General features: G+C 46.5%; 1 protein-coding gene across 1 annotated transcript in view; it reads right to left on the bottom strand.

The window, feature by feature from the left end:
- Positions 1-23,984, bottom strand: part of ATP7B (ATPase copper transporting beta) — an 80,587-nt gene that overhangs the window by 4,463 nt on the left and 52,140 nt on the right. The window contains exons 8-20 of the mRNA XM_023187415.1: positions 22,460-22,634; positions 20,641-20,874; positions 19,847-19,938; positions 13,048-13,175; positions 12,783-12,937; positions 12,438-12,572; positions 9,038-9,232; positions 6,866-7,048; positions 5,153-5,321; positions 3,851-3,994; positions 1,841-1,983; positions 296-499; positions 96-213 (exon numbers count right to left, since the gene is read on the bottom strand). Coding sequence (XP_023043183.1) covers positions 96-213; positions 296-499; positions 1,841-1,983; positions 3,851-3,994; positions 5,153-5,321; positions 6,866-7,048; positions 9,038-9,232; positions 12,438-12,572; positions 12,783-12,937; positions 13,048-13,175; positions 19,847-19,938; positions 20,641-20,874; positions 22,460-22,634 — 2,075 coding nt within the window. The remainder of the gene's footprint in view (positions 1-95; positions 214-295; positions 500-1,840; positions 1,984-3,850; positions 3,995-5,152; positions 5,322-6,865; positions 7,049-9,037; positions 9,233-12,437; positions 12,573-12,782; positions 12,938-13,047; positions 13,176-19,846; positions 19,939-20,640; positions 20,875-22,459; positions 22,635-23,984) is intronic.

Here is a 23,984-nt window from a genome sequence, read left to right as displayed (position 1 = left end):
GCCAGCCAGTGAGCCACTCACTAACCTCAGCAGAAACCTGGGAGACAGAAGCCTTTCTGGGCGCAGCTGGAGCACAGTGGGTAAAAGCTGCCTACCTGCCGCGATGGGTATCCCAACCAGGTTATAAATCAGTGCCAGGACCAGATTGATGCGTATCCTCCGGACAATCCTCTTGGAAAGGTGAATGCTAGCCACCACATCCAGCAAATCATTCTGATGGAGAGGAGCACACAGTGAGGAAGGCGTCTGCCCACCACCCTCCCAGCACCCACAGCCTGGCTGCAGCCGCGCTCACTCTGATGAGGACGACGTCGGCTGCCTCGATGGCCACATCCGTGCCGGTGCCAATGGCGACACCCACGTCTGCCTGAGCCAAGGCTGGGGAGTCATTGATCCCATCCCCCACCATGGCAACTCTCTTCCCTTCATTCTGGAGCTCCTGGACCTTGGCCACCTTGTGCGAAGGCAGCACCTCTGCAAAGACTTTGTTGATGCCAACCTAAGACAAAAGAAAGGCAATGCCTGGTGTTGGCAAACAGTATCAGATAGCAGCAGAAGTCTCAAATTACCCTTGCCCCCTCTGCCCTCAGCCTCTGGGTCCAGTCAGTGATGTTGGTCAGACACACCCTGCAGGTTTGCTGTCATAGGGCCAGTTCATCCCTGGCTTCCGCTCCAACACCCTGTACTGGTTTAGGCCCTGTCCTTTTCCGGAAGTGCAAACAACCCTCTTGCTGGTCTCCCTGTCCACAGCTCAGTACCCCAACTTTCTTCTCCATGTGCTGCCCCCATGGTCTTTCCAAAGCATCTGTACAGCCATGTCCCTACTCTCCTGTCTCATGTCCTCCAGCAGACCCCATGCACCTCCCAGAGGAGGGCAGCTCAACTCTCAGGTCTGCTTCTGAGGTCCCCAGAGTCTCAGGGTCTGGCACCTGGTGCCACACTTGACCACACCATTCAGCTCCCCGCAGTGTCTCCAAATCGCCGTGCTATTCTGTGCCCCTGGGAAATGCTCCTGCTGCCTGCTCTGTCCTGGGAAGGTGCAGTTTTCCTTTCCTAGCCCCTCTCCCGCTTCTCAGATATACATCGTCACTGGTCCACCTTCTTGCAAGACTGTGAGCCGAGCCCCCTTCATTCCTCACAGAGCCTGGCCCCGCACCTGCCTGTCACATTCGTGGTGCTTCGTAAGTGCCTGCTGAATGGATGATCAAGTGTTAGCCAGAAAAGGGGGGAAGGATGCTAAACAGGTCCATCATTAGCAAGGAGGACCATGGAAAACAGGGGTACTGCTGCTTCCCTCAAGGAACACAATTAAGCCTAGAGCTCTGCACACATTTGGAGGTGCATAATTTCTGGGAATTCAAACTGGAGCCACTGCTGTGTGAGGAGTCAGGCAGCCATCCAGTGGTACTGTCCTCACAGGCCAAACTCAGCCTCAGGAGCTGCTGGAGAACTGCCCAGGACTGAGTCACTTATCTGAGCACCCGAGTGAGAAAAGCTGAGCTGGCAAAATCTTCCTTTAACATAAAGGTTAGAAAATGTCTATCTTAGCCCTTAAGCCACATACTTTTTTTCCATTGCAAACACTGGGAAAAGGTTAGAGAACAATGGAACTCCTTTTTCGAGGATGCATGCACCCAAACCCCGGGAAGAGATCTTCGCACAGCACCACAGTGCTCACGTGTGACACTACGTGGCCATAGAATGAAGCATGTGGAGAGAAAAGCATCCAGAGAGGGGGAAAGAGCAGGAGTACAGTTCAGTGCTGGGCCAACTGGTGCTTACTTTTGTCTCTAACTGCTTTTATAAGCTTTATGCAGTTTGCAATATTAAAGGGCTGTACCTGGGTGGCAATGGCTCTGGCTGTCTTTCGGTTGTCCCCGGTGATCAGAATCACGTCCACACCCATGCTTTGCAGCGTGTGCACAGCCAGGGCGGCCTCCTGCTTGACAGCGTCTGCGATAGCAATCATCCCACAGAGCACACCTGGAGTGAACCAGCCGGCATCAGCAGCTACACAGGATGGGCACCCCGCACCAAGACACCACACTTGCAATGTTCTCATCAAATAATGTTACGTGCAAAAAACAAAATGCCAAATTATATAACACAATGGGTTTTTTTTGCTTTTTAAAAAGTACATGCATTTACAGACATACAGAAAAGTCTGGAAGCAATATAATTAAAATCTTCACAGTGGCTCCCCGAGGAACAGGATTATGAGTGATTTCATTTTCTCCTTTATAAAATGTTCCAAACTTTCTGCAAGGAGCATGTATGACACTTTGCAAAGTGCCTGACTTGTAATAAGAACTCAATACACGTTAGCGACTAAAATTCAAGAAATATAACAGATATCACTTAAAGTGATAAATGTCCAAACTAGAAAATCAATCCTTCTTTGTCTTTTCCTACAGAAAACATTTTGGCAGAATTTCTCTTGGAGTGACTCTTTAGCTATAGAAGTAGGAGGGTTTTTAGGGCTGAGGTGTGAATAAGAACACAGTGAGAGATGACACACGAGATGGCATGACTCCTTTACTTGTGCCAATTCTGGTTTGATAGCCGAGGGGAGGGTGGATTTACAAAGACTCAGAAAAAGGGAAAAAAAAGAGAGAATGTGAGAGGAAGACATATGTGGCTGGAGCATTCAAAAGGTATCATAAATTTTATTTCTTGCTTGCATATACTGTTACTTCTATTAGCAGAAACTAACATTAACAAAGTAAAGACTCTAATCTCTCTGGCATGTAAAGCACAGGATAGAATCTGAGCACTAAAACACATGCAGTCTTTTTTTAATTTGAGATGGAGTTTCACTCTCGTTGCCCAGGCTGGAGTGTAATGGCATGATCTCGGCTCACCACAACCTCCGACTCCCAGGTTCAAGTGATTCTCCTGGCTCAGCCTCCCCAGTAGCTGGGATTACAGGCACCTGCCACCACGCCCGGCTAATATTTTTTTAGCAGAGACGGGGGTTTCACCATGTTGGTCAGGCTGGTCTCGAACTCCCGACCTCAGGTGATCCAACCACCTCAGCCTCCCAAAGTGCTGGGATTATAGATATGAGCCACTGCACCCGGCCAACACCCACAGTCTTGAGACCTGTACTCTGTGCAACACCAGTCTGTATAAAGCACACAGAACGGCAGGCGCGGTGGCTCACGCCTGTAATCCCAGCACTTTTGGAGGCCAAGGCAGGGGGATCACCTGAGGTCAGGAGTTCCAGACCAGCCTAGTGAAACCCCATCTCTACTAAAAACACAAAATTTAGCTGGGCGTGGTGGTGGGGGCCTGTAATCCCAGCTACTCAGGAGTCTGAGGCAGGAGAATTGCTTGAACCCGAAGGCAGAGGTTGCCGTGAGACAAGATCGCACCACTGCACTACAGCCTGGGTGACAAGAGGGAAACTCGGTCTAAAAAAAAAAAACAAAAGTAATAATAAATAAATAAAGCAGACAGAGGAGAGTGACATGGATCTCATTGTTTAAATGCGTCCTGTAGTTAAACCTGTTGGGAAGTGAATTCCTGCTTTGTCTGCAGGGATGAATGAGAAGGATGACTCTGAACTGCCCAGCCGGACAAGAGCAACGATGATGACAAAGGCAGTTTAGAATTTCAAGGTCAAGAAGACTGAGGCCAGACCAGAGCTGGCTATGGGGCCAAGATGGAGACAGTGGGAAAGAATGAAGAGAAAAGACAAAAAGGTAATCTTTTGGGAAACAGGCCTGAAATTAAGAGAGGAAGGTTTTCATTTGTTTCCTTTTCTTTTTTAAAGGAGGACTCTTTTGCCTGATATCTGCAGAAAACTGCATTTCTGAGAGAGCAGAAGGAAAGAAGCAGCAGAAGATACCATCAATAGCCACCAGGATGGCTGTCTGTCCTTTCATCTCGTGGTCTGTCATAGCGTCACTGACATCACTGGAAATGGTTAAGCCGTTGCGCCTCAGCCATTCACGGTTTCCAATCAGCACAGAGAAGGTCTGGGGGGCTGCATCTATTTGAAAGAGACTGTGGTTATTTCTAAATGGTCCAATTTCGCTGTTAACTAAAACCATGCAATCCTTTTAACAGCAAGATATCCTTTTAACCAATCTGAAAAACTGTAACCTTCCTCTTGTGATAGCATCCTTTAGGACAAGAAAAAAAAAAGTAAAATTAATGTGTAGGACATGTGGGTATGAATTAAGATGAGGCATTAATAGTACATGCTATATGGGTGGAAATGGTATAAATGTATTAAACATAAGGCAACGTCCGTCTTTGTCTTAGAAGCATCCACTGATTCTTTTTCTGCAGGGATTAGAAGCACTTAGCACTTAAAAATTGTGCCCAGCACACAAAGCAAGTGTTGACTACATTCATTACTGCTTGGTATCAACGACCCCAGGTGAATCAACGAATAATCAGGCGAGTCTACATGAAATGTTTAAAACTGTAACTCCCGAAGCTAATGCACCTCTCACCTGTCACTTTCAAACAGCATGTGCTGCTGACTGAGGTGTCACTGCGCGGTCAGGCTCTGGAAGCTCTCACGGAAAGGCCATCTGGGGTTTTAAAGGCTGGAAGGTGGTACGTGGCTTCTAACCACATAATCTAAGTCACAATTTCACTACCAACACTTAGGAAAAACACTAGTCACGGGTTTTGAGTGTTTTCCACCCTTTATTCTGGTGGCTGGCAAGCTACCTTGAGAATAAGAAAGGTCATTCTTCAAAAGCAGCTGTCCCTCCAAGCAGTGTCCCTTCCCGGCTTGGGCAGACATTTCCCTCTGCTTTCCCTGACTTTTTCTGCCTGCTCGGTAAATACCAGAGTTCTACTACACAGGATGGAAACAGGAAGAACAAAAGTGGAATTCCCATCTGCCAACTCTGTGGCTTATGAGAAGCAAGACCGATTTGGGATAAGAAAGAGACAAATCAAAATCACGGGTCAGCTAAACAATGCTCTACGAATTTAAGGCAGCCATAAGCAACAAAATTTACATGCACCCAAGAACATGAGAGAAACTTTCCTGGGGGTGGGGAGACAGGCTTGGGTGCCTTAGCCATGAACCGTCCACCGCACAGCAGAGGCCATCACTGCTGGACGTGATGCTCTCTGGTTTGGTCCACCTCTTCTTTGAACCAGCTGCAGAGACAGAGGCCAGCAATACCTTTTTCTGCGGGAAGGTTGCCAGCCTCATTCAGGTGACTGGCAGGTGCACTCAAAGGGCGCTCACTGTGGGCCAGGATGCCTTCCACGTTGCTGACTTTGCACCCAATTCCACAGCCTGGCACCGCCTGGAAGTCCGTGCAGTATCCCAAGGTCTCTGTTCCAAGTTCCTGGGAAGGTGGAAAGAGAGGGAGAGGAACCTGTAAGCCAAGAGGGGCGAAGTGAGAGGGACGGGTAGGCAGGACAGGGACACAGGGTGAAGGTGGCAAGAGAACAGTGGAAAGCGGGAACTGAGAGAAAGCAGGAGAGGGAGGTGGAATGGATGGGAAAGGTTAAGATAGTGACTAGTAATTATTTCTCCCTCCTTTGGTAAAGATACTAGAGCTGTAAAGTTGAATGAGACTAAACAGCCTAAAATGTTTCCCTGGGTGGGTGCCTCATGACAGTGAACAGGTTACTGAATGGAAAGGAAAAAGGCAATTCATATCAAACACCTCAGATTAAAGAGGAGTGCAGGTGCCAAAGAGAGGGAGAAGTGAATTTTATGTTGCAAATAATTTCATAAAAACAATGGAATAAGTAGTGTTAACAAAGCTCTTTGAGGCTATCAAGAGATAATTGCCTGTATATCAGACCCCGGAGGAGGAGGGGACAAGGTGGCAGGGGAAAGGAATGGCTGGGGTTTCTAGACTGCCTGTCCTCCCCCAGGCTGTGAGCTCCTGAAGGGTTGAGTTCACATTCCACTCCTGTTGTTCTCCTGAGTCTGGTGCCTGGTGATGTTCAGCAAATGCCTGTGACACCGACCTCCCTTTATGATAACCTAGAACTGTGGCAAGGGCTGACTGTGAGTCCCTTATCTCCACTTGCTGCCGAGGAGCCTTCTAAGTGGTTTTCCAGACCATACAACAAATGAAGGGTGACTGAGGGTGAGCAAGATTCTCCCTGGAATATCAGAAGGGAGAGGTATGAAACAGTGGGCTGTCTGACCCTACATGAAGGACAAAACTAGAAATGAGCTTTCTGGAAGAGCCTCTGACCAGGAAGAGTTGTCAATTGTTTTTCAAGGCAACGATATCACCTTTCTACATTGACTGCTAACAGTATTGCTCAGGCTGTTTAAAAATTGTCAGGACAATATTCTGTGTGACACGTTCTGCTGCCCCTATATTCAGACTGAAATTAAGAGAAAACAAAACAGAACATTTCATGTGAAGAGACCGAAAGAGGGCAATGCTTCTCCACGAAGTGCCAAGAACCGGCTGGGCGCTCTGGCTTACCTCAGCTGGTTCCTCTCTGTCCCAGGTGCTCCCAGGGGAGTAGATTTCTCCCTCCCACCCCAATACTCCCATTTCTTCATGTTTGTGTCCCCTTGCACTAAGCACTGTGAAAGCACTGAGTTTCCAGACTGCCCGTACTCCCCAAGGCTGTGAGCTTCCAAAGGGTAGACTTCATATCCCACTCCTGTTGTTCTCCTGAGCCTGGTGCCTGGTGATGTTCAGCAAATGCCTGCGACACTGAACTCCCTTTGTGATAACCTGGAACTGTGGCAAGGGCTGACTGTGAGCCCTATCCCCACCTGCTGCAGAGGGGCCTTCTAAGTGCTTTTCCAGACCACACAGAGAAGGCCTGCTCAAGGGCAGCTAGGAGACAAGGACATGGTGAGGAGTCAAGGAGCATTGGTGGGGAGGGCAGGGCCATGCCCAGGTCCACGTACCTCTTTACAGTATTTGGTGACTGCCACGCCCAAGGGGTGTTCGCTGCTGGCCTCCGCAGTCCCCACCACAGCCAGAACCTTCCTGAGGGGCAGGGTGGCCACATCCCCCAGTAGGAGCACTCGCATGACCCTGGGGACCCCATGGGTAATGGTGCCAGTCTTGTCAAACATCACAGTCTTTATCTGCCAAAAACAACCACAACTCAGTGACCACAATACAGATGGAGGGGCTTCCACAGTCATAGTCCTGATGCAGAACCTCACCCAACCTGCCTCAGACAGGAAACAAGACACCTGCACAGCTTCCTAACGTGATCCCCTGTCGTTCAATCTCAGGGTTCAACAATTCCCACTGCAAAGAAACTGTTTCCCTACGTGTCCAGTCAAACCAGCCACACTGAGGCTTGACCTTGACTAGGCAAAGCCAGAACCCTTGGCTGTACAGGAGATGGCACAGCACTGTCCCCCCAACAGTGACACCATCCACAGACTTCCTCACGTCAGGAGTCAGGACCCTGAGGGACACCTGCCTCCCTGTCCACTGCCATCCACTGAGCCCAACCACAGCTTCCTCTTGCCTGCCTAAGTGCAAAAGCTACTGGGAATAGAGTCCTCACACTCTTGAGTTCAACAAAGGAAAGGACTACTCTATGGCCGTAATGACAAGCAAACCCCCGGAGCCAGTTTTAAGTTGGTCACACTTGGTCAACGGCAGTCTGCAGAGTCCCCACACCTCTGGGCTCAGATATGGGCAGCGGCTATATTCAGGTACCCGCACTTCCATGACCAGGGCCAGCCAAGCCCTGAGCCCTGCTTCTGAAAGTCCAGTAATCCCTGAAGTGTATAATTTGAACCCATTTAAGGCCAGCAGGTTGTTCTTCTCAGACCATGTCCCACAGCAGGGTTCTATGCAGGGTTCTCCCTTACAATTGTGCAAATAATAATTCAGCTTTTTGTTTCTGATGCTGAGTGGTGGCCTTTCTTCAACACACTTAACTTATCTTCTTCCAGAGATTCTTGCCAGCTTTCAGTGCATCCTTCACTATGCAGCCAGAATGATCTTCCCAACACACGATCCGGTCACATCACGTGGGTATGCCATCCCCACGTGGCTTCTAGGGTAACATTCAGAACCCTTTACTAAATCTTCAGCCTTTGGATTCTGGCCCCTCCCTCAACAGTCTCATCTCTAGTTCCTCTCTCCCAATGCTTTTCTTCCAGTTCCACATTTGCTCATTCAACAGATAACTTCTGAATGCACTCGATATCTCAGGCTAGATGCCGGGGATACCACGGGGAGGGGAAGTTCCACCTCCACAGGTCCTGTCCACCTGCTGTCCCCGTGTTGGAACACTCTTCCCCAGCTCCGTTGTCCAGCTGTCACTCAACAGTAAGGTCTCAGATGAACATTCGCATTCGCTTCCCTGACCACCTGCAGCACCCTCGTCCCTGAGTCCAGCACCCCAAGTCTAGGATTGGCCCCTGTTCAGGTGTCCCCAGGGCATCAAGCACCACCGGTCAATACTCAGTATCTCGTAATCCTCACTCAGCTTTGCTATTTACTTTTTCACTGTCTTTCCCCCTAACCTGGTGGGCTCCTTGGCAGCTGGAAACCATGACCATCGCCAGAACCCAGTGTGGGGCCCACATGCAGTGAGTGCCCAGCAAATGCTGATTAAATAGGTGCAGGTGTGAAAGGCCAAAGGTAAGTTAGGCAAAAGGAAGACACTTCACAAACACCGTCACTCACTCTTCACTCCCCGGGGTCACAGAATCCACCACTAATCCCACAGATGTCACGGTGGGGCTTTTGTCCTGGAGCCTGGCTACCTGGGTGTGAATCCCAGCTCTGCCTCTGGTTAGCTGCAGGCCTTTGGGCAAGTAACCTAATCTCCTCCTGCTGCAGTTTCCTCATCTGTAAAATGGGAATGATAAGCACCTACCACACAGTGTTGTTAATGCAATTAAATCAAGTAATGTTGATAGTGTTTCATTATATGACTGGTGGCTACTCTGTTGCTACTGTCGTTATTCCTAGTTAGACTTGACTTACTATTCTATGTAATTAACACTGCTGTCTTGAGTGGCTCTTAGGCTTTTCCCTCAATGTGAAATAGTAAACAGATACTACTTTCATCTCTCAGGACGGGGAAAGCCGTGGTACAGGCTGACCTTGTGTGCCATCTCCAGGGGCTTGCCTCCCTTGATGAGGATGCCATTCTGCGCGGCCACCCCAGTGCCCACCATGACGGCCGTGGGCGTGGCCAGCCCCAGGGAGCAGGGGCAGGCAATGCACAGCACCGTGATGGACGTCTGGAATGCAAACCGGATGATCACCTCTGTCTGGGAGATGTGCTTGTTGGGGTTCTGAAAACAGGACAGAGTCAGAGGCAGGTTGAGAGTTCAATAAGGAAGCTCCCAGAACTCTAATCACATAAGGGCATTTCAGGGGGGCACTGGGCACAGCGTGACAAACTTGGGTTTAGGAAACAGATGGTATTCTGCACTGCTCTGCCATCATAGAGAACACATTACTGCTCACCACATCCCAGCTATCCAACTTCATCCTACAAGTTTCCCTCAAAGAGGCATTACAGGAGCAGAGTCAAATAAAAGCCCTTGACAGGGGAAAGCAGACTCTGGAGATGGACCACACAGATCCAGATCCTGTTTCCTCATACACAAAATGGAGATGATAATGCATAGCTCATAAATTGTGGTAAGGATTGAATGAGGTAATATACATATAAACATATACATATACACAGTACATAACACCAGGCATAGGAGCAGCATCTAAGAAACAGTAACTATTATCGTTATTTTTTTCATCATTAGGAAAGCTTAAAAATGCTATTCTAAGGTGATAATCATACAAATGAGAAAAGATGCAAGAATATTTACCACAGTGTTTTGCTTTTGTAATGAGAAAAAATGGAAACAATAGGAGATTGGTTAATTAAATTGTAGTTGTGGTGTATATAATAGAATATGAGGCAACTGTTGGAATGATGATGTATATCTACAATTACTGACATGGAAAGGTACCAGCAGCATTGCAAAATTAAAAAGCAAGTACAAAATGGCATGTGCTGGATTTATTCATGCAAAAATCTCTGCCTGTATCTGAATATAGCATTACAACAATACTGGAAAGGTATCCACTAATGTGCAAAAAAAGTACTTCTAGGGATATGATTTGGAGGTATCTTTGTTTTCTTCTCTGCATTTTTCACTAGTTTTTCTTTGTAACCCAAGACAAACAAAATATGAGTCTACTTTCCAGACACTTGGTATTATTTGTATTCTGAGAGCTTGAATTATCTCGGTTTATTTTTAAAAATGGCTGGTGGCTATGGAGTATAATCAAGAGATACTATGTTCGCTTACTTATTGTAAAAAGCACAGTTGTCTAGGGTAAGGCTATGGACCACAACCTCCTTAGCTTCCATCTACATTTTATTATTTCACTCTGAAAGTCTAAAATAAGATATATTACTAAAGGGGTCTTTTAATTTTCATAGAAACAGTTATATTTAGGTAGAGGGATATATTGTTTAAAATTTTTAGAGATAAAGATTATGTAATCTTTTTTAAAAACACACTAATTCTTGTCAAAATCACACCTGGCATTCTGACAGGACTGGGTGGACTTCTGGAAGTTACCATGAGCCCTTCTCTACAATGACTTTCGTACAGCAGAGAGATGATAGTATCTTAAAGGAACATGCAGTACCTCGTTTGCCAGCATCCTCCCTGATATTGCAGATAAAAACAAAAGAAGCCAAAGTAAGATGGAAAGGCATGGAACAGCAGAAAGCCACAGATTCCAACTTGTTTAGGACTGAGTCTTCCCATGGCCACATGCCAACGCACTGCTCTCCCGAAAAAGCCGAAATTGTAGGCGGTCAGGTGCCATGGATAGCCACTGGCACATTCTACCAATATATCTGTAAGTTACTTTTAAGAGCACTGAATTTCCTTAGATGTCAGAAAGTGTTTAACTTGAACATTTTTCAATTTAAGATGGAAAATTTGAGGGAGAAAATGACATCCTAGTAAATGACATGTGTCCTGAGAATATTTGATATACTTTTAATTATGTGCAGAATTGTTTTTAAAAGAAAAAAATTATCCATTCCATATTTGTACTTTTTGCTGTGTTACCCAGGCTGGAGTGCAGTGGCTATTCACAGGCACCATCACAGCATACTACAGCCTCAAATTCCTGGACTCAAATGATCCTCTGCCTTAGCCTCCTGAGTAGCTGAGTCTACAGGTGCTTCGCCACACCCAGTTTGGTTTCTTATTCTATGGTTCTATGGTATAACAAGCATTAGACTGGGCTAGGAATAAGATAAGGTAAAGACATTGTTCCGCTCACGGTGACGTTACCGCTCACCGTTCTGCTCATTGTGCCGTTAACAGTACCAAATACTGTTCTAAGTGTGCCATTAGCTTTTTAAGTACATTATCAAGGTTTCAACCTCAGTGCTACTGACATTTGGGGCCAGATAATTCTTTGTCGTAGGGGCCTGTGATGTGCCTTGAAGGATGTTTAGCAGCATCCCCCCAGTCACAAAATGTCATAGCTCCCAACTAAGAATCACAGATGTAATATAGATTTTATTCCTCAAGAAAATACGTTTTTTGAGGGGTGGCCTGTATTTTCTTTTTTTTTTCCAGGGTTTAATAAAACCATATTTCCTAAGATAGTGTTCTTCAATCACTTTTTTAAACTAAAAAATGTATATGCCATTGCCTCACATACAATGTTTAGAAAACATTTACTATAAAAGGCTATTCACGTCTGGGTGCAGTGGCTCATGCCTGAAATCCCAGCACTTTAGGAGGCCGAGACAGGCGGATCACCTAAGGTCAGAAGTTCAAGACCAGCCTGACTAACATAGTGAAACCCCATCTCTACTAAAAATACAAAAATTAGCTGGGCGTGATGGCATGCACCTGCAGTCCCAGCTACTCGGAAGGCTGAGACAAGAGAATTGCTTGAACCTGGGAGGCGGAGGTTGCAGTGAGCCGAGATCAAGCCACTGCACTCCAGCCTAGGCAACAGAGGGAGACTCCATCTCAAATGAATAAATAAATAAATAAGAAAACATAAAAAGCGATTCACATTACTTGGGAAGCTGGGAGGTCAAAGATGGTACTGGTAAATATATACAACAAAACATATTTTTCTTAAAATGTGTTAAATAATATTATCATGCCATTGACATTTAAAGTGAGCTATTTTCTATGACGTATGCCTCATAAACTCAAAAGGGACCAATAATACATATTATAAATGCTTCAAGCATTACAACTGAGCACCAATTGGTGTCTGTGAAAATTATCTAAGGAGAATGCAAAGGAGAACTTTAATAGAAACCTGCAGAAGGAGAGTGACTGTTTATCCTGCTCTGGCTTAGATTTTGCTGTCAATAAGAGAAGCAAGCAAATAAAATGCAATGAATAATTAAAGCCCAGTGAATCTAAGAGATGAAAGAACAGGATCAGTGTCAGTAGATTATTTAAAACACAACCACCATACAGCCCAAGGCATTCAACTTACAGGAAAGTACTTCTGAACAACACCAAAATCGATAAAACCGATTACAATCCATACCACCAACGTCAAAGTTGACACGATGATGATAAGTGGGACAAAATACCCACTAAACCGGTCAGCCAGTTGCTGAATGGGGGCCTATGAAAATAAAACACCAAGACCATGGGAAATTACAATCTATGAAGAAATAAACCACCACAAGCATTGATAAGGACTGGGATAATCTCCCTCATTTAACCACATTTACTAATCAATCTCTACTCAATAAAACTGTCTGATTTCCCAGAACTCTTGACATAATTTCTAAAACGAGAAAGATGAAGTTAGTTTTAAAAATGTCTTCATTACCTTTGACATCTGAGCCTCTTCCACCAGTTTCACAATCTGAGCCAAAGTGGTGTCATTGCCCACATGGGTGGCTTTAATGAGAACAGAGCCATGTGCATTTATAGACCCCGCAATTACAGTGCTTCCGGGTTTCTTAGTGACTGGCATGGCTTCTCCTAGAAGTAGGAAAGAGACAACCATCATTTGCTCAGCCCCATCCAGCACTCATGTGACCTGACAGCTGCTATGATATCTGCCTGAGGGAACGTGAAACAAGACACCTCACCTGTGATGAGGGACTCATCAGCCATGGTATTGCCTTCCAGGACTTTCCCGTCCACTGGGAACTTTCCCCCAGGGACCACCTTGACGATATCGCCCCGCTGCACCAGCTCCATGGGGACTTGCTCCTCCCTGCAACAGACGCCACTCATCACTCACATGGCTACTCATTCGGTCACCGGGTCAGGTTCTAGGCCAGCTGTCACACTAGTTACACTATGCTTGCTTATACTGAGCAAGAGTATTCATTTGGTCCGTTCATTTACAGATATTTATCGTGCAGCTGCTGAATGCCAGGCATTGTTCTAGGCACTGGTGATACAGCTGTGAATGGCACAGCAAAGGCCCTACTATCTCATGAAGACAAGTTCTGTGGTGGAAATGGACAACAAGCAAGATAGAATCAGGTATTAAATATTAATAAGTGCTGTGATGAAAATAAACCAGGATAATGTGACTGGAGGGCTTCTTAGAGTGGCAGAGGGAGGAGGAGACTGGAAGGCCTTCTCTGGGAAGGTGGAAAGAAGAGGTCAGAGGTAGAGAACAAACCTGAGAGCTGTCACATGTAGATGGCATTTAAAGCCATGAAATCACATGAGAGTCCCTAGGAGTGAACGGAGAAACAGAGAAGGGGTCCTAGAATTCATCCCTGAGACACTCCACCATCCGAAGGCTAAGCAGAAGCTGAAGGACCAGTCATTGACACAGGAGGAAAATGAGAGTGGGAATGAGGAGGAGGAGGAGGAGGGAGCACCCATCCAACCGCACCAAACGCTGCACAAGTAGTTCCACAGGGGCAAATATACATAAAATTCATCACATTCTACACATAGGGTTTGTGTGCTGCAGTGAATGTTACACATTGAAAAAAGAAAAAAAATCAAACAGACAAGGGGAAAATACTTGTGAGAGACTGAAATGAGGACTGAACACAAGCAATGCTGGATTAGGGTATACAGAAATTATTTGATGGCTGTGGCCAAACCAACTTCAGAAACTGGTAAAGGCAGAGGCTCAACTAGAATGGGCTGAGAGAGCATGGGGTGAGAAGGCAAAGACAACAGCAAAAGTCCCGTTTTTAAAGAAAGCTTATTGTGAAGGAACAGAAAAACAGAGCACTAGAAGGGAGGGTGGATTAAAGTGGGGATTGTGTCTTGTACACACTGTGCACTGGTGGGACACATCCTGCAGAGACAGAGATTCTGTGGGCGAGAGAGGAGAAGACGGCAGGAACAGAGACAAAGCCAGAGGGAGGGCACCCATGACCCAGGGCCAGCTTCAGCAGCAGCTCACTAAAAGCATGGCATGGGCCCAACAGAATTAATTGTAGAGGTAACACTGGCTCATGAGCAAATGGTGAACAAGCCAGAAGAGCGTACATGGAAAGCAAGCAGGGCCCTGGGGTTATTTTACACTTTCCTTTCATTCTATGAAGACTATATTTAAACTACCACAGGGACAAAAGCTATCTCATTTATTTGAGAAGGAGAAATAGACATTTACTGAGTGCTAGGAACTGTGTTAGATTTTTACATGTTTTATCTCACTGAATCTTCCCAGAAACATACAAGGTGAGTCTTATTACCCCCATTTGAGCAAAACCTGAAGATGTCTTAGAAAAGCACAAAATTGAACATACATGCCCACTTATTAAAATGTTGCTATGTGCAAATATATAAAACTTAGTAACTACCATATGCAGGTAGGTATGTTAAATATCTGCATCAATATTTTCCTTTGTAAAAACTGTTTAGGAACAGTCTCTGTGCTATGAGGATTCAAGGCTTGTCTGGCTACTTCCCAGGATTATGTGAGATGTTTAGTATGGCACCTGTACACAGTAAGTGCCCGGTGAATGCTGGTGATTTTTATTATCTCTTAATTGACATTTTCATATTGATTGGCCTCTTGTGTACCAGGCACCAGGGTAGCCTGGGGTTACAAACAGGACACAGTAGAGCCTTCCTCTCAGGAGGTTTATAGCCTCATAACTAAAAGCAGACACACAGATGGACAATTAAGACACACACAGCAAGTTCAATCATGGCAATCAAAATAAATGGAGCACTGAAAAGGAGACTTTCAAAGACTGAAGTCTTTAGTGCTGGGAGTATACCTGTGTTAATCTGTTTGGTGGCTGAGTGAGCCAGGAGAAGGGAAGGATCTTGACAATCCAAGAATATTCTATGCTTATTTTTAAAGTCCTCCAGCGATGGAGAAGTCCAGGCTCAACAATGCCCTTGAGGCCTCCTCTGTACAAACTGGAGGATTTATCATCCCACAGAGGTCTCCACATGGCCTGAGAAGCCCAAGTCAGGAGGAGGAGCTCCCTGCATTCAATTTAGAAATGAAAGACCCTAAGAACTAAAGGTCAGACCCTCCTCCAGCAGAACCTAATCACTAAGTTTTAAAATGTCCACTTCAGTAAGGAGACTTAAAATTGGCACGAATGTACAATTGGGTGTCTTTCTAAGAAATCTTTAGTAATGCTAATCTCTGTTAAATCTAACTTTGAATTTCTCCTTTGATCTAAATTAAGCATATCTTTCTAACTTAAGCAGCTTAAGAGGAATAGTCCTTTATGGGAGTTAATGTAGCTCCTTCTGGTGAATCTCAATAGCATTTATTCTTCAGAATCTACTATTCCTCTCCAAGTGCTGAGTGATAGGAGCCCTCTTTTTTTTTTTTTTTGAGACGAAGTCTCGCTCTGTCGCCCAAGCTGGAGTGCAGTGGCCAGATCTCAGCTCACTGCAAGCTCCGCCTCCCGGGTTCACACCATTCTCCTGCCTCAGCCTCCCGAGTAGCTGGGACTACAGGCGCCCGCCAACTCGCCTGGCTAGTTTTTTGTATTTTTTAGTGGAGACGGGGTTTCACCGTGTTAGCCAGGATGGTCTCGATCTCCTGACCTTGTGATCCGCCCGCCTCAGCCTCCCAAAGTGCTGGGATTACAGGCTTGAGCCACCACGCCCGGCCAGGAGCCCTCTTAATTAAAAGACAGTGGTTTGTTTCACAGCACTTCTTTATCTTTGAGTTTCTGACAGCAATCTGTTTACTTCGCTAGTCTCCTCTCTTCTACTCCCCTTCCTCATTAAACACAAGTTAAGAAAACAAAGAAAAACCTTACAGCGTTATGGTCACTGGTCTACATATGATATGTAATCTGTTTCCCCACCAATTATTAAAAACAAAATACAAAATTTCAACTTGGGAGACTGGGGATGGGGATGTGCAAGCCTTTTAATATCAAGCACACCCATGTGTGCAATATGTTTCTTTAACATCTGACAGCAGTTACATTCCACTAGCGAGAATCTCAGCGCCTGCCATGTTTACATCCCAGGGCGGCTGAGGCACATCCCTGAGTGCTCTGAGAGCACTGAGGAGCCATAGCTGAGTCAGGCCTGGGGAATCAGTAAAGGCTTCTGGAGGACGCAATTTCCATGCTGAGCCCTGAAGGCAAGGAGCCAGGCAAAGGATGAGGAAGAAGGGAGTTCAGGGGGAAGGAAGGATGTGTGCAGAGGTCTGCAGAGAGAAGCAGCCCCTTCCTGGGACCTGCCAGTGGTGCAGGGCAGCTGGAGCACAACGCAGGGGATGGCAAGACAGGCTTGGCTCAACAGGCATGCAGGCAGACGCTGGGCCTCACTGCCATGTTAGGAAGGTAGTGTTGATCCTAAGGACAGCAGGCAGCTGTTGAAGGATTTTCCAATACAGAGTCATATGATCAATTTGTGCTTTCAGAAAGATCACTGGTTTGAATGTGGAAAAATACTGGATGGATACCTGACTGCAAGCAGTATAAGGAGACAGCTGTGGTGCTTTAGGGGCAAGGCCACGGTGGCCTGGACCAGCAGGATGCCAGTGGATGATGCCCCTAGAGACGGAGGTGCTAGAAGCATGAGGATGGAGTGCAGATGTGTGAATGAGGGCAGGGAGGCATTGCAGAGGACACACTGGGAGCTGGCATGAGGGTGCCTTTCCCTGAGACAGACAGGCACCAAGGAAGGGGAATTTGGGGGGAAAAAGTGGGGGAAGGTGAAGAAGAATACAGACAGGCTGAGTCTGAGCCTTTACCAGCCACCCAAGAAAAACGTTCCCACTGGCAGGTAGTCTCTGGGATCTAGATGTAGGTTTAAGAATGAGCTTTCCACAGCTGTTAACCAAAGACACGGGAGAGTCAGACGTCCCAGTGACGGTGTGTAACACACACAGACAGAGGCACCACCACCAGAACCCCAAGGACCATTCACAAGGGGTAAAGAGAGAAGAAAGCCCATGGAGACTAAGCAGCAGCAGCAGCAAGGGAAGAAACTACAGTGTGCCAGACGGATAGCACCTGGAAACGCTGCCAGCACCCAAGACTTGGAGTAAAGAGAAAGCACAAGTGTCCCCAGCAAAGGGATAGTCAGAGGAAGAGGCCCAAGCCTCAATGAAAGAAGGACTTATGCGAGAAACTCTGGGGGCCTTCAGATGGTGCCATGGACCAAAGGCACAGGCAGAGGCCCAGATGCGGGAGGGCCCTGTGGGAGGCAGAGTCACTGGGAGACCAGTGCCCAGTGCACCTCAAAGCACAGAATGGTTGAACTCAGGAAAGGCCTAGATTGTGGCAATCCAGGCAGCAGTGGGTGCAGCCTTGGCCTGGGACAGAGGGGTGGGCCCGGGGTGTGCTGTCAGGAGGCAAGTAGGAATGAATCACACCCAAACTGTGAGCCAAAGGCAGAACGAACTCTGGTTTTCTGGCCCCAGCTTAATAATGTCTTATCATGTTGCATGGTAGTAGTCAGGCCGTGTATCCCCAGCCAAAAAACATGAATCGGCATTCTTGGAAAATAACTGAGTTATGTCAGGTGCTGCACGCACTCCGTGGGCATGTCAGGAGACAGATGCCTTCTCCTCCTGTTCAGATCCCTGGAATAGTTCCAAGCAACTGCAGTCAGGGCCATCAGAGGCACCTCAAACTGTACCGAAGACCCTAGCAAGGCGATTCGGAGGAAACGTGAGTCAAAACCAACACAGCTGCCAGCGGCCTGGCTCCCCGTCTAAACGTTTTCACTTCTCAGAAACTTCCATGCAATTAATTTATAAGAGAAAAAAAAAGAAGCCCAGGCATGTGACTGCTGCAGACCCATGGCACAACAGAGCCCAGCATGCCAGGTGCTGTCACACAGGGTCCTGTCTGGGGGCAGCACAGCACAGTGGCTGAGGAGGGCTCGGTGCCTCCAGGGGTCCAATCGCAGCTCTGTTGCCTGCCTGCCACGGACTCTGGGGATATTACTCCACCTCACTGCACTTGGCTCTTCCTGAGGAAAGCCGCGATGATGACAGTGCTGCCTCACGGAACAGCTAGAGAGTGGAACTAGACGATCTGTGGCAAGTGCTGGGGAGTGAGCCTGGAACACCAGAAGGACTCAAATCTCAGTTGCCATTCCTACAACTGCGATGATCATTTAAAAGCCAGCATCCAGAACAAAACCAGTGCCACCACGCGGCAGCCAGCCTGTGCCTCATGAACACTCACGCATCCATGTGGCCCCAGTCAGTTCCTCTACTCACCTAGGGTGCGCCCAGGGCCAGCTCCACCAGCCCTGTAGACCCCATGGGGAAGCAAGGGGTCTGTCTCAGCCTTCACGCCCAGGGCTCCAGGACATAGCTAGGGCATGCGGGCTCCAGCAACAGTGTGATACATGGACAAGGGCATGCAGGGGAGGGGCAAGGCACAATGCCTCTGACAACAGGAGTGGTTAGAGTCTGCATGACATCGGAGGATAAGAATCAGAGACACCAAAAACCACTGAGAAAACCAACAGAGAAAGATTCCCTGGTAGAGGCATAGGAGGAGACACCTCTCCCACCAACGGGGCAGGAGTGGGAGGTGCCACGGAGGAGGCTAGCTGTGTAGGCTGAGGGACAGGGAACTGGAGGATTTCCATCTGAACGCTTCTCCTTCCAGCAGTCCAAAGCGAGACCACAGGCTAATAGAAAATGTGGTGGGACCAGGGAGAGATTTTAGGAATATGAAGGAGGGCTGAAATAATCATTGCCTAGAATATAAAAAAGAAGCTAACCCCAAGAAGGCTTAATTAGCAAAAATTTCCATATTATTAAATATGCATTAAGAGTTAGTGTGTACAAAGGTTAAGAAAATGGACTCTGGATCCACCAGCCTGGGTTACATCTCAATTCCATTAATGAATACCTGTGCGACCTTGGGCCAGTTGCTTAGCCTCTCTGAACCTCAGTTTCTTCATCTGTAAATTAAGAGTATTAATAGTACCTTCCTCAGGAAGTTTCCATCTTTGGTTAGATTAAATACAAAGAGATTAGAATAGTGTCTAACAAACAATAAATGCAACAAGAGTTTCCAGGAATAATAATAATTATTATTATTTTCAATATCAGGCAACCTTATGAGGAAGATAAATTTCTCCTTCAATTTTTATTCTTTAGCAAGTTGAAGTCCTTATCTCTCCGCCTGTCTGAATCTGTATCTTACTAGGAAGGCCTAGTTCACATTCTATGTTCTCTGTGAAGTTTCCCTGGACCACCACTAGCCTTCCTCTTCTTAATTCCTGGAATACTAATCATCTACACCTCCCATGTGCCATTTGACACACACATACCACCTACAAATCTTGCTTTATAGTTCAATGCCTTGCTTTTGTAACTGGATTGAGAGGGGGGATCTTACTGTGTCTCTGCCCACACTGACAAGGTCTACTGCGATGTCAATACAACATGGGCATCTGATGCAGCTCACACAGGTTGATAGATACCAACCCCAAAGACGTTTAATAACCATAACCCACCTGATGATTACATTGTCCTCACCAAGGGTCACAACGGTGGCTTCTGTGGCTTGGAGAGACATGAGTTTAGCCAGGGCTTCTGAGGTTTTGCTCTAGGAAATAACCAGAATGTGAAATGAGAGCTATTGAAAGCAGATCTGTCCAAACCCAGCCTGAGAGTCACAAGCGTGGTGTTAGAGACAGCTGGTGTGAGAGAAACAGTCGCACGGCATGATAAAAGGTTCTGCAGGTGGGCGTTACTTGCTATCCACCACACATGGCCACGTGTGTCACTTCCACACTGATGCACAGTGCCTGTGCCACCAAGGTCTGGGAATTACATTTCAGCCTGGAAACAAACAGTCTTCCCACTGACCATTTTTTTTGCGGTTCAATCTAATTTCTTTTAGAGCCTGAGTTCCATTCTCTTATAAGATACATTTCAGTGTTGGGGACAATGGAGGGTGTTAAAGATGGCATGACCTTGAGGAGGATATAGGGATTTCCAGACCAACTATATACTCAGTTTTGCACTAAGAGACAATGTAGGCTCTGACCTGAAGGTCAGGGTTCTTTAGTTTACACAATACACCTGAACGATGGTTTTAATAATTAACCAGATTAGCTGGGATTTCAGAAGTAGTGACCAATTTGGAGATTAGTGACTAGAGCACCTTAATTATATGGAGGTTTCTTATTTCTTTAAGTATGTTTCTATGCTGTGTATAATTAGTAATTCTAAACATGGTGTTCAGAGGAAGTGAGATTTGTTTACTGAAGGGGCAGCTCTTTTCTGAACCTGAAGCTGCTGTTACCTTTGCCAAGTGTTCCAGCCACCGCCCCAGGGCAATGAACACGAAGAGCATCGGGGGCGTGTCGAAGAATGTCACAGGGCTCCTCTCCGCCTTCTCGGCCACAGCAACCACCAGGATGACCAGAGAATAGACGTAAGCAATGCTCGTGGCCAGGACGATGAGCACGTCCATGTTGGCTGACCTGTGTCTCAGAGATTTGTAGGCCTGAACGTAGAAGTACCACCCGCCGAGGACCTGAAAGACAAGGACAGTGAAGGCTGCCAGCACATAGGGAGGAGAGTTCAAGAAGCGACACAGGGCCGAGGGCCCTCGGGATGGCAAAGCCTCTAGCTTTGTGCACAGTCTTGACACTACTTCTTCCTCTGTGATGCGCATTTATGAAATATACTTTCCCATTCAGAGGACTACTGTCCACAGGAATGGATGACCAAGAGCATGTGAGACCTTGAAAGCCCAGTGCATACAACACAAATGTCTGCTAATAAGAGAATGGTGAAACATTGGGGGGAAAAATCACGACTCATTTATACTGTAGACAGTACAAGGTATTCCATTCCTTAAAGAGAATGGGCTCTATCTATAAGCCACTGGCATAAAAGATATCTAATACATGGTTAAGTGAAAAAGCCAGTTGCACATCAGTCTATCTCATATGATCCCATTTCAGTTAAAAAAGTCTGTATCTGTATTACATGAACATACACATACACACAGGTGTGCATTTTCTCAATATAAAGATTTGGAGAGATTCAAATCCCCAACTATTAATATTACCATAGCAACACTGGGGAATGAGATTGGGCAGGAGGCAGAATGTGATTAGCGAAAGGGCATCTTCCCCTTTTCTTCTTATACTTCAGTATGGTTTGAATTGTTAATAATAGTGTACATTACACTTATAATCAAACAAAATATAGAAAACCACAAATTCAGGTGGTGGGCAGTGGCTCACACCCGTCATCTCAGTGCTTTGGGAGACTGAGGTTGGAGGACTGCTGGAGGCCAGCAGTTTGAGACCAACCTGGGCACATAGCAAGATCCTGTCTAGCCAGGCATGGTGGCATGCGCCTGCAGTCTTAGCTACTCAGGAGGCGAGGCTGAGGTGGGAGGATCGCTTGAGCCCAGAAGTTCAAGACTACAGTGAGCAATGATCATACCACTGAACTCCTGCCTGGGTGACAGGGTGAGATCCTGTCTCGAAAAAAAAAAAAAATCCAGCCTACCAATGCTTGCCCCCAAATATCCCCTGAACATTCCAATATTAGGACAGGGATTTAGTTTTGTATTCCAAAATATATGCATAGAGGCACACTTCCCACCAGATGCACAGCTAGTTCCTTAATATCACCACCAAAGCAGACGTTTCATGTCTTTCTCTTAAATTACAATTTCCTCAACGATTAAGGACCATATCTCCACCTTTTAAGATAGAACACTCAAGAGCAGCAAGGGTGATCCAGTTGTTGCTTTCAACAACGAATGTAAATTAACCTAAACAATATGCAAATTGGAGACAGAGTTCACCACACCTTGCAGCAAGGAGGTTGCTATTCCAGGGACAGTTCTGATCACTTGAAATCAACTGAAACTGACAGTGAAACCAGGCCCTTAGTAGTCCCCCACATTGGAGGGTCCCCAAGCCCCACCTACTAGTCATAAGAGAGAAAAAAAGCAGCAACTGCCTGGGTGGGGCATGAAAGCTGCAATAAAGTGCCATTTAAACCAAGTTAAAGGTCTATGTTTGCGCTTAGCAGGCAGAACATCTGAGGGCCACACACAGCATGGAGGGGAGAGGTCTGCCCACCTTTCTAATACATACCTGGACAAAGGTACACAAGATAAAGAAGATGAGATTTAGAATGGACAGTCCTGGAATGATGTTGTGGTCCAGGACCATAGACTGGTGGGGCTCGTTGCTGGGTATCAGCATATAGATCATTAAGGCCATGACAGGGATGCCAAACACCAGGCTGCACAGGAAAGACTTCTTCCACCTGGAAAGCAAATGCAGCAACACAGATGTATCAGACACTGCTTGTCACCTGGGGTACAAGCCACTCCCCTCCTGAGGACTCAGTTTAAGACCGGCCTTTGTCACATGTCTGGAACAGACCAAGGGTTAAAATGAAAGTAAGACCCTCTCTTTCTGACACTGGCCATCTGAGGGAGCATCTAGAGGTCTAAACATCACTACAAGGAGGTTCCAGAGATGTTGAGGCCCAGCCCCTGCCCTCACATACTGTGGTTACCTTCAATTTATGGGTGAGGCAACTGAAGCCCCAAAGCTGAGAATCTAGCCCCAAAGAGGACTACCATCCTCGGCCTATGGTTGCCTTGGCTCTCTTTTCAAAATGCAATCTTATTCAGACCCCCAAAGAAAAACCAGATAAAAGCAGTATTTTATTAATATAAACTTATACATTCAATTTTTAAACAATTATTAAAATAGAGTCCATGAGAACAGTGACCACTGGCTGTCTCAATGAACACCATAGTTTGGAATCGGCGGTCATGGCCAACAGCTGTGGTCTCATGTTAGCTGCAGCATCCATGAAATTCCAACTGAGTGGCTGTGGAACCTCAAATGCACCTAAAACATGACATGAAAACCACCGGCCTGTGAGGCTGAAGTCTTAGGCTGTTGGACTGCTACTCAAGAACCAGACCACCAACTTGCTGTCCAGATGCCTCTCCTGTCAGTTCCTCCTGTGCCCCGGGCATGCCTACTGAACCAAGCCACAGCCGTACCCAAGGGTATGCCCGACCAATTCCTTCAGTCAAGCAAACTTCCACTCATTCTTTGAGACTCAGATCTTATGTCCCCTGCCTGGAGTTTTCCTAGACCTTCCAGAATCTGCCACAGCCATGGATTTCATTGCTCACTCACTCTTTCTCAGCCAGACTATGGGCCCCTCCAAGACAGGGAAGATATTTATCCCCACACCTAGCACATTGCCCTGAACACAACAGCAGCCTTTATGGTGCTGAATGAGTAAGTGGCCATCTGAAACAATGAATGATCTCAAGTATCCCGCTCCTGGGCCATTTTCTTTCCACTCAGCCATTATGCCTGCCCTCAAATTCTAGTTCTAGAACCCATGCAAATAAAGTCTGAAAACAATATCAAAGGAAAAAAAAAATCTATACTCTCTCCCTCCCTCCCAACTTAAGTGCTGTCCAATCTGTTAGCCAAAGGTAGCTAAATTTAAATTCCTTAAAAATTAAAAATTAATTTCCACAGTCACACTAGCTGCATTTGAAGTGCTCACCAGCTACATGTGACTAGCAGCTATTACACTGGGCAGTGCAGACACAGAACACAGCCATCATTCCAGAACTTCTTT

This window comes from Piliocolobus tephrosceles, chromosome X, assembly GCF_002776525.5.
Source record: "Piliocolobus tephrosceles isolate RC106 chromosome X, ASM277652v3, whole genome shotgun sequence".
Lineage (NCBI taxonomy): Eukaryota > Metazoa > Chordata > Mammalia > Primates > Cercopithecidae > Piliocolobus > Piliocolobus tephrosceles.
This window is presented reverse-complemented; position numbering and strand designations above follow the sequence as displayed.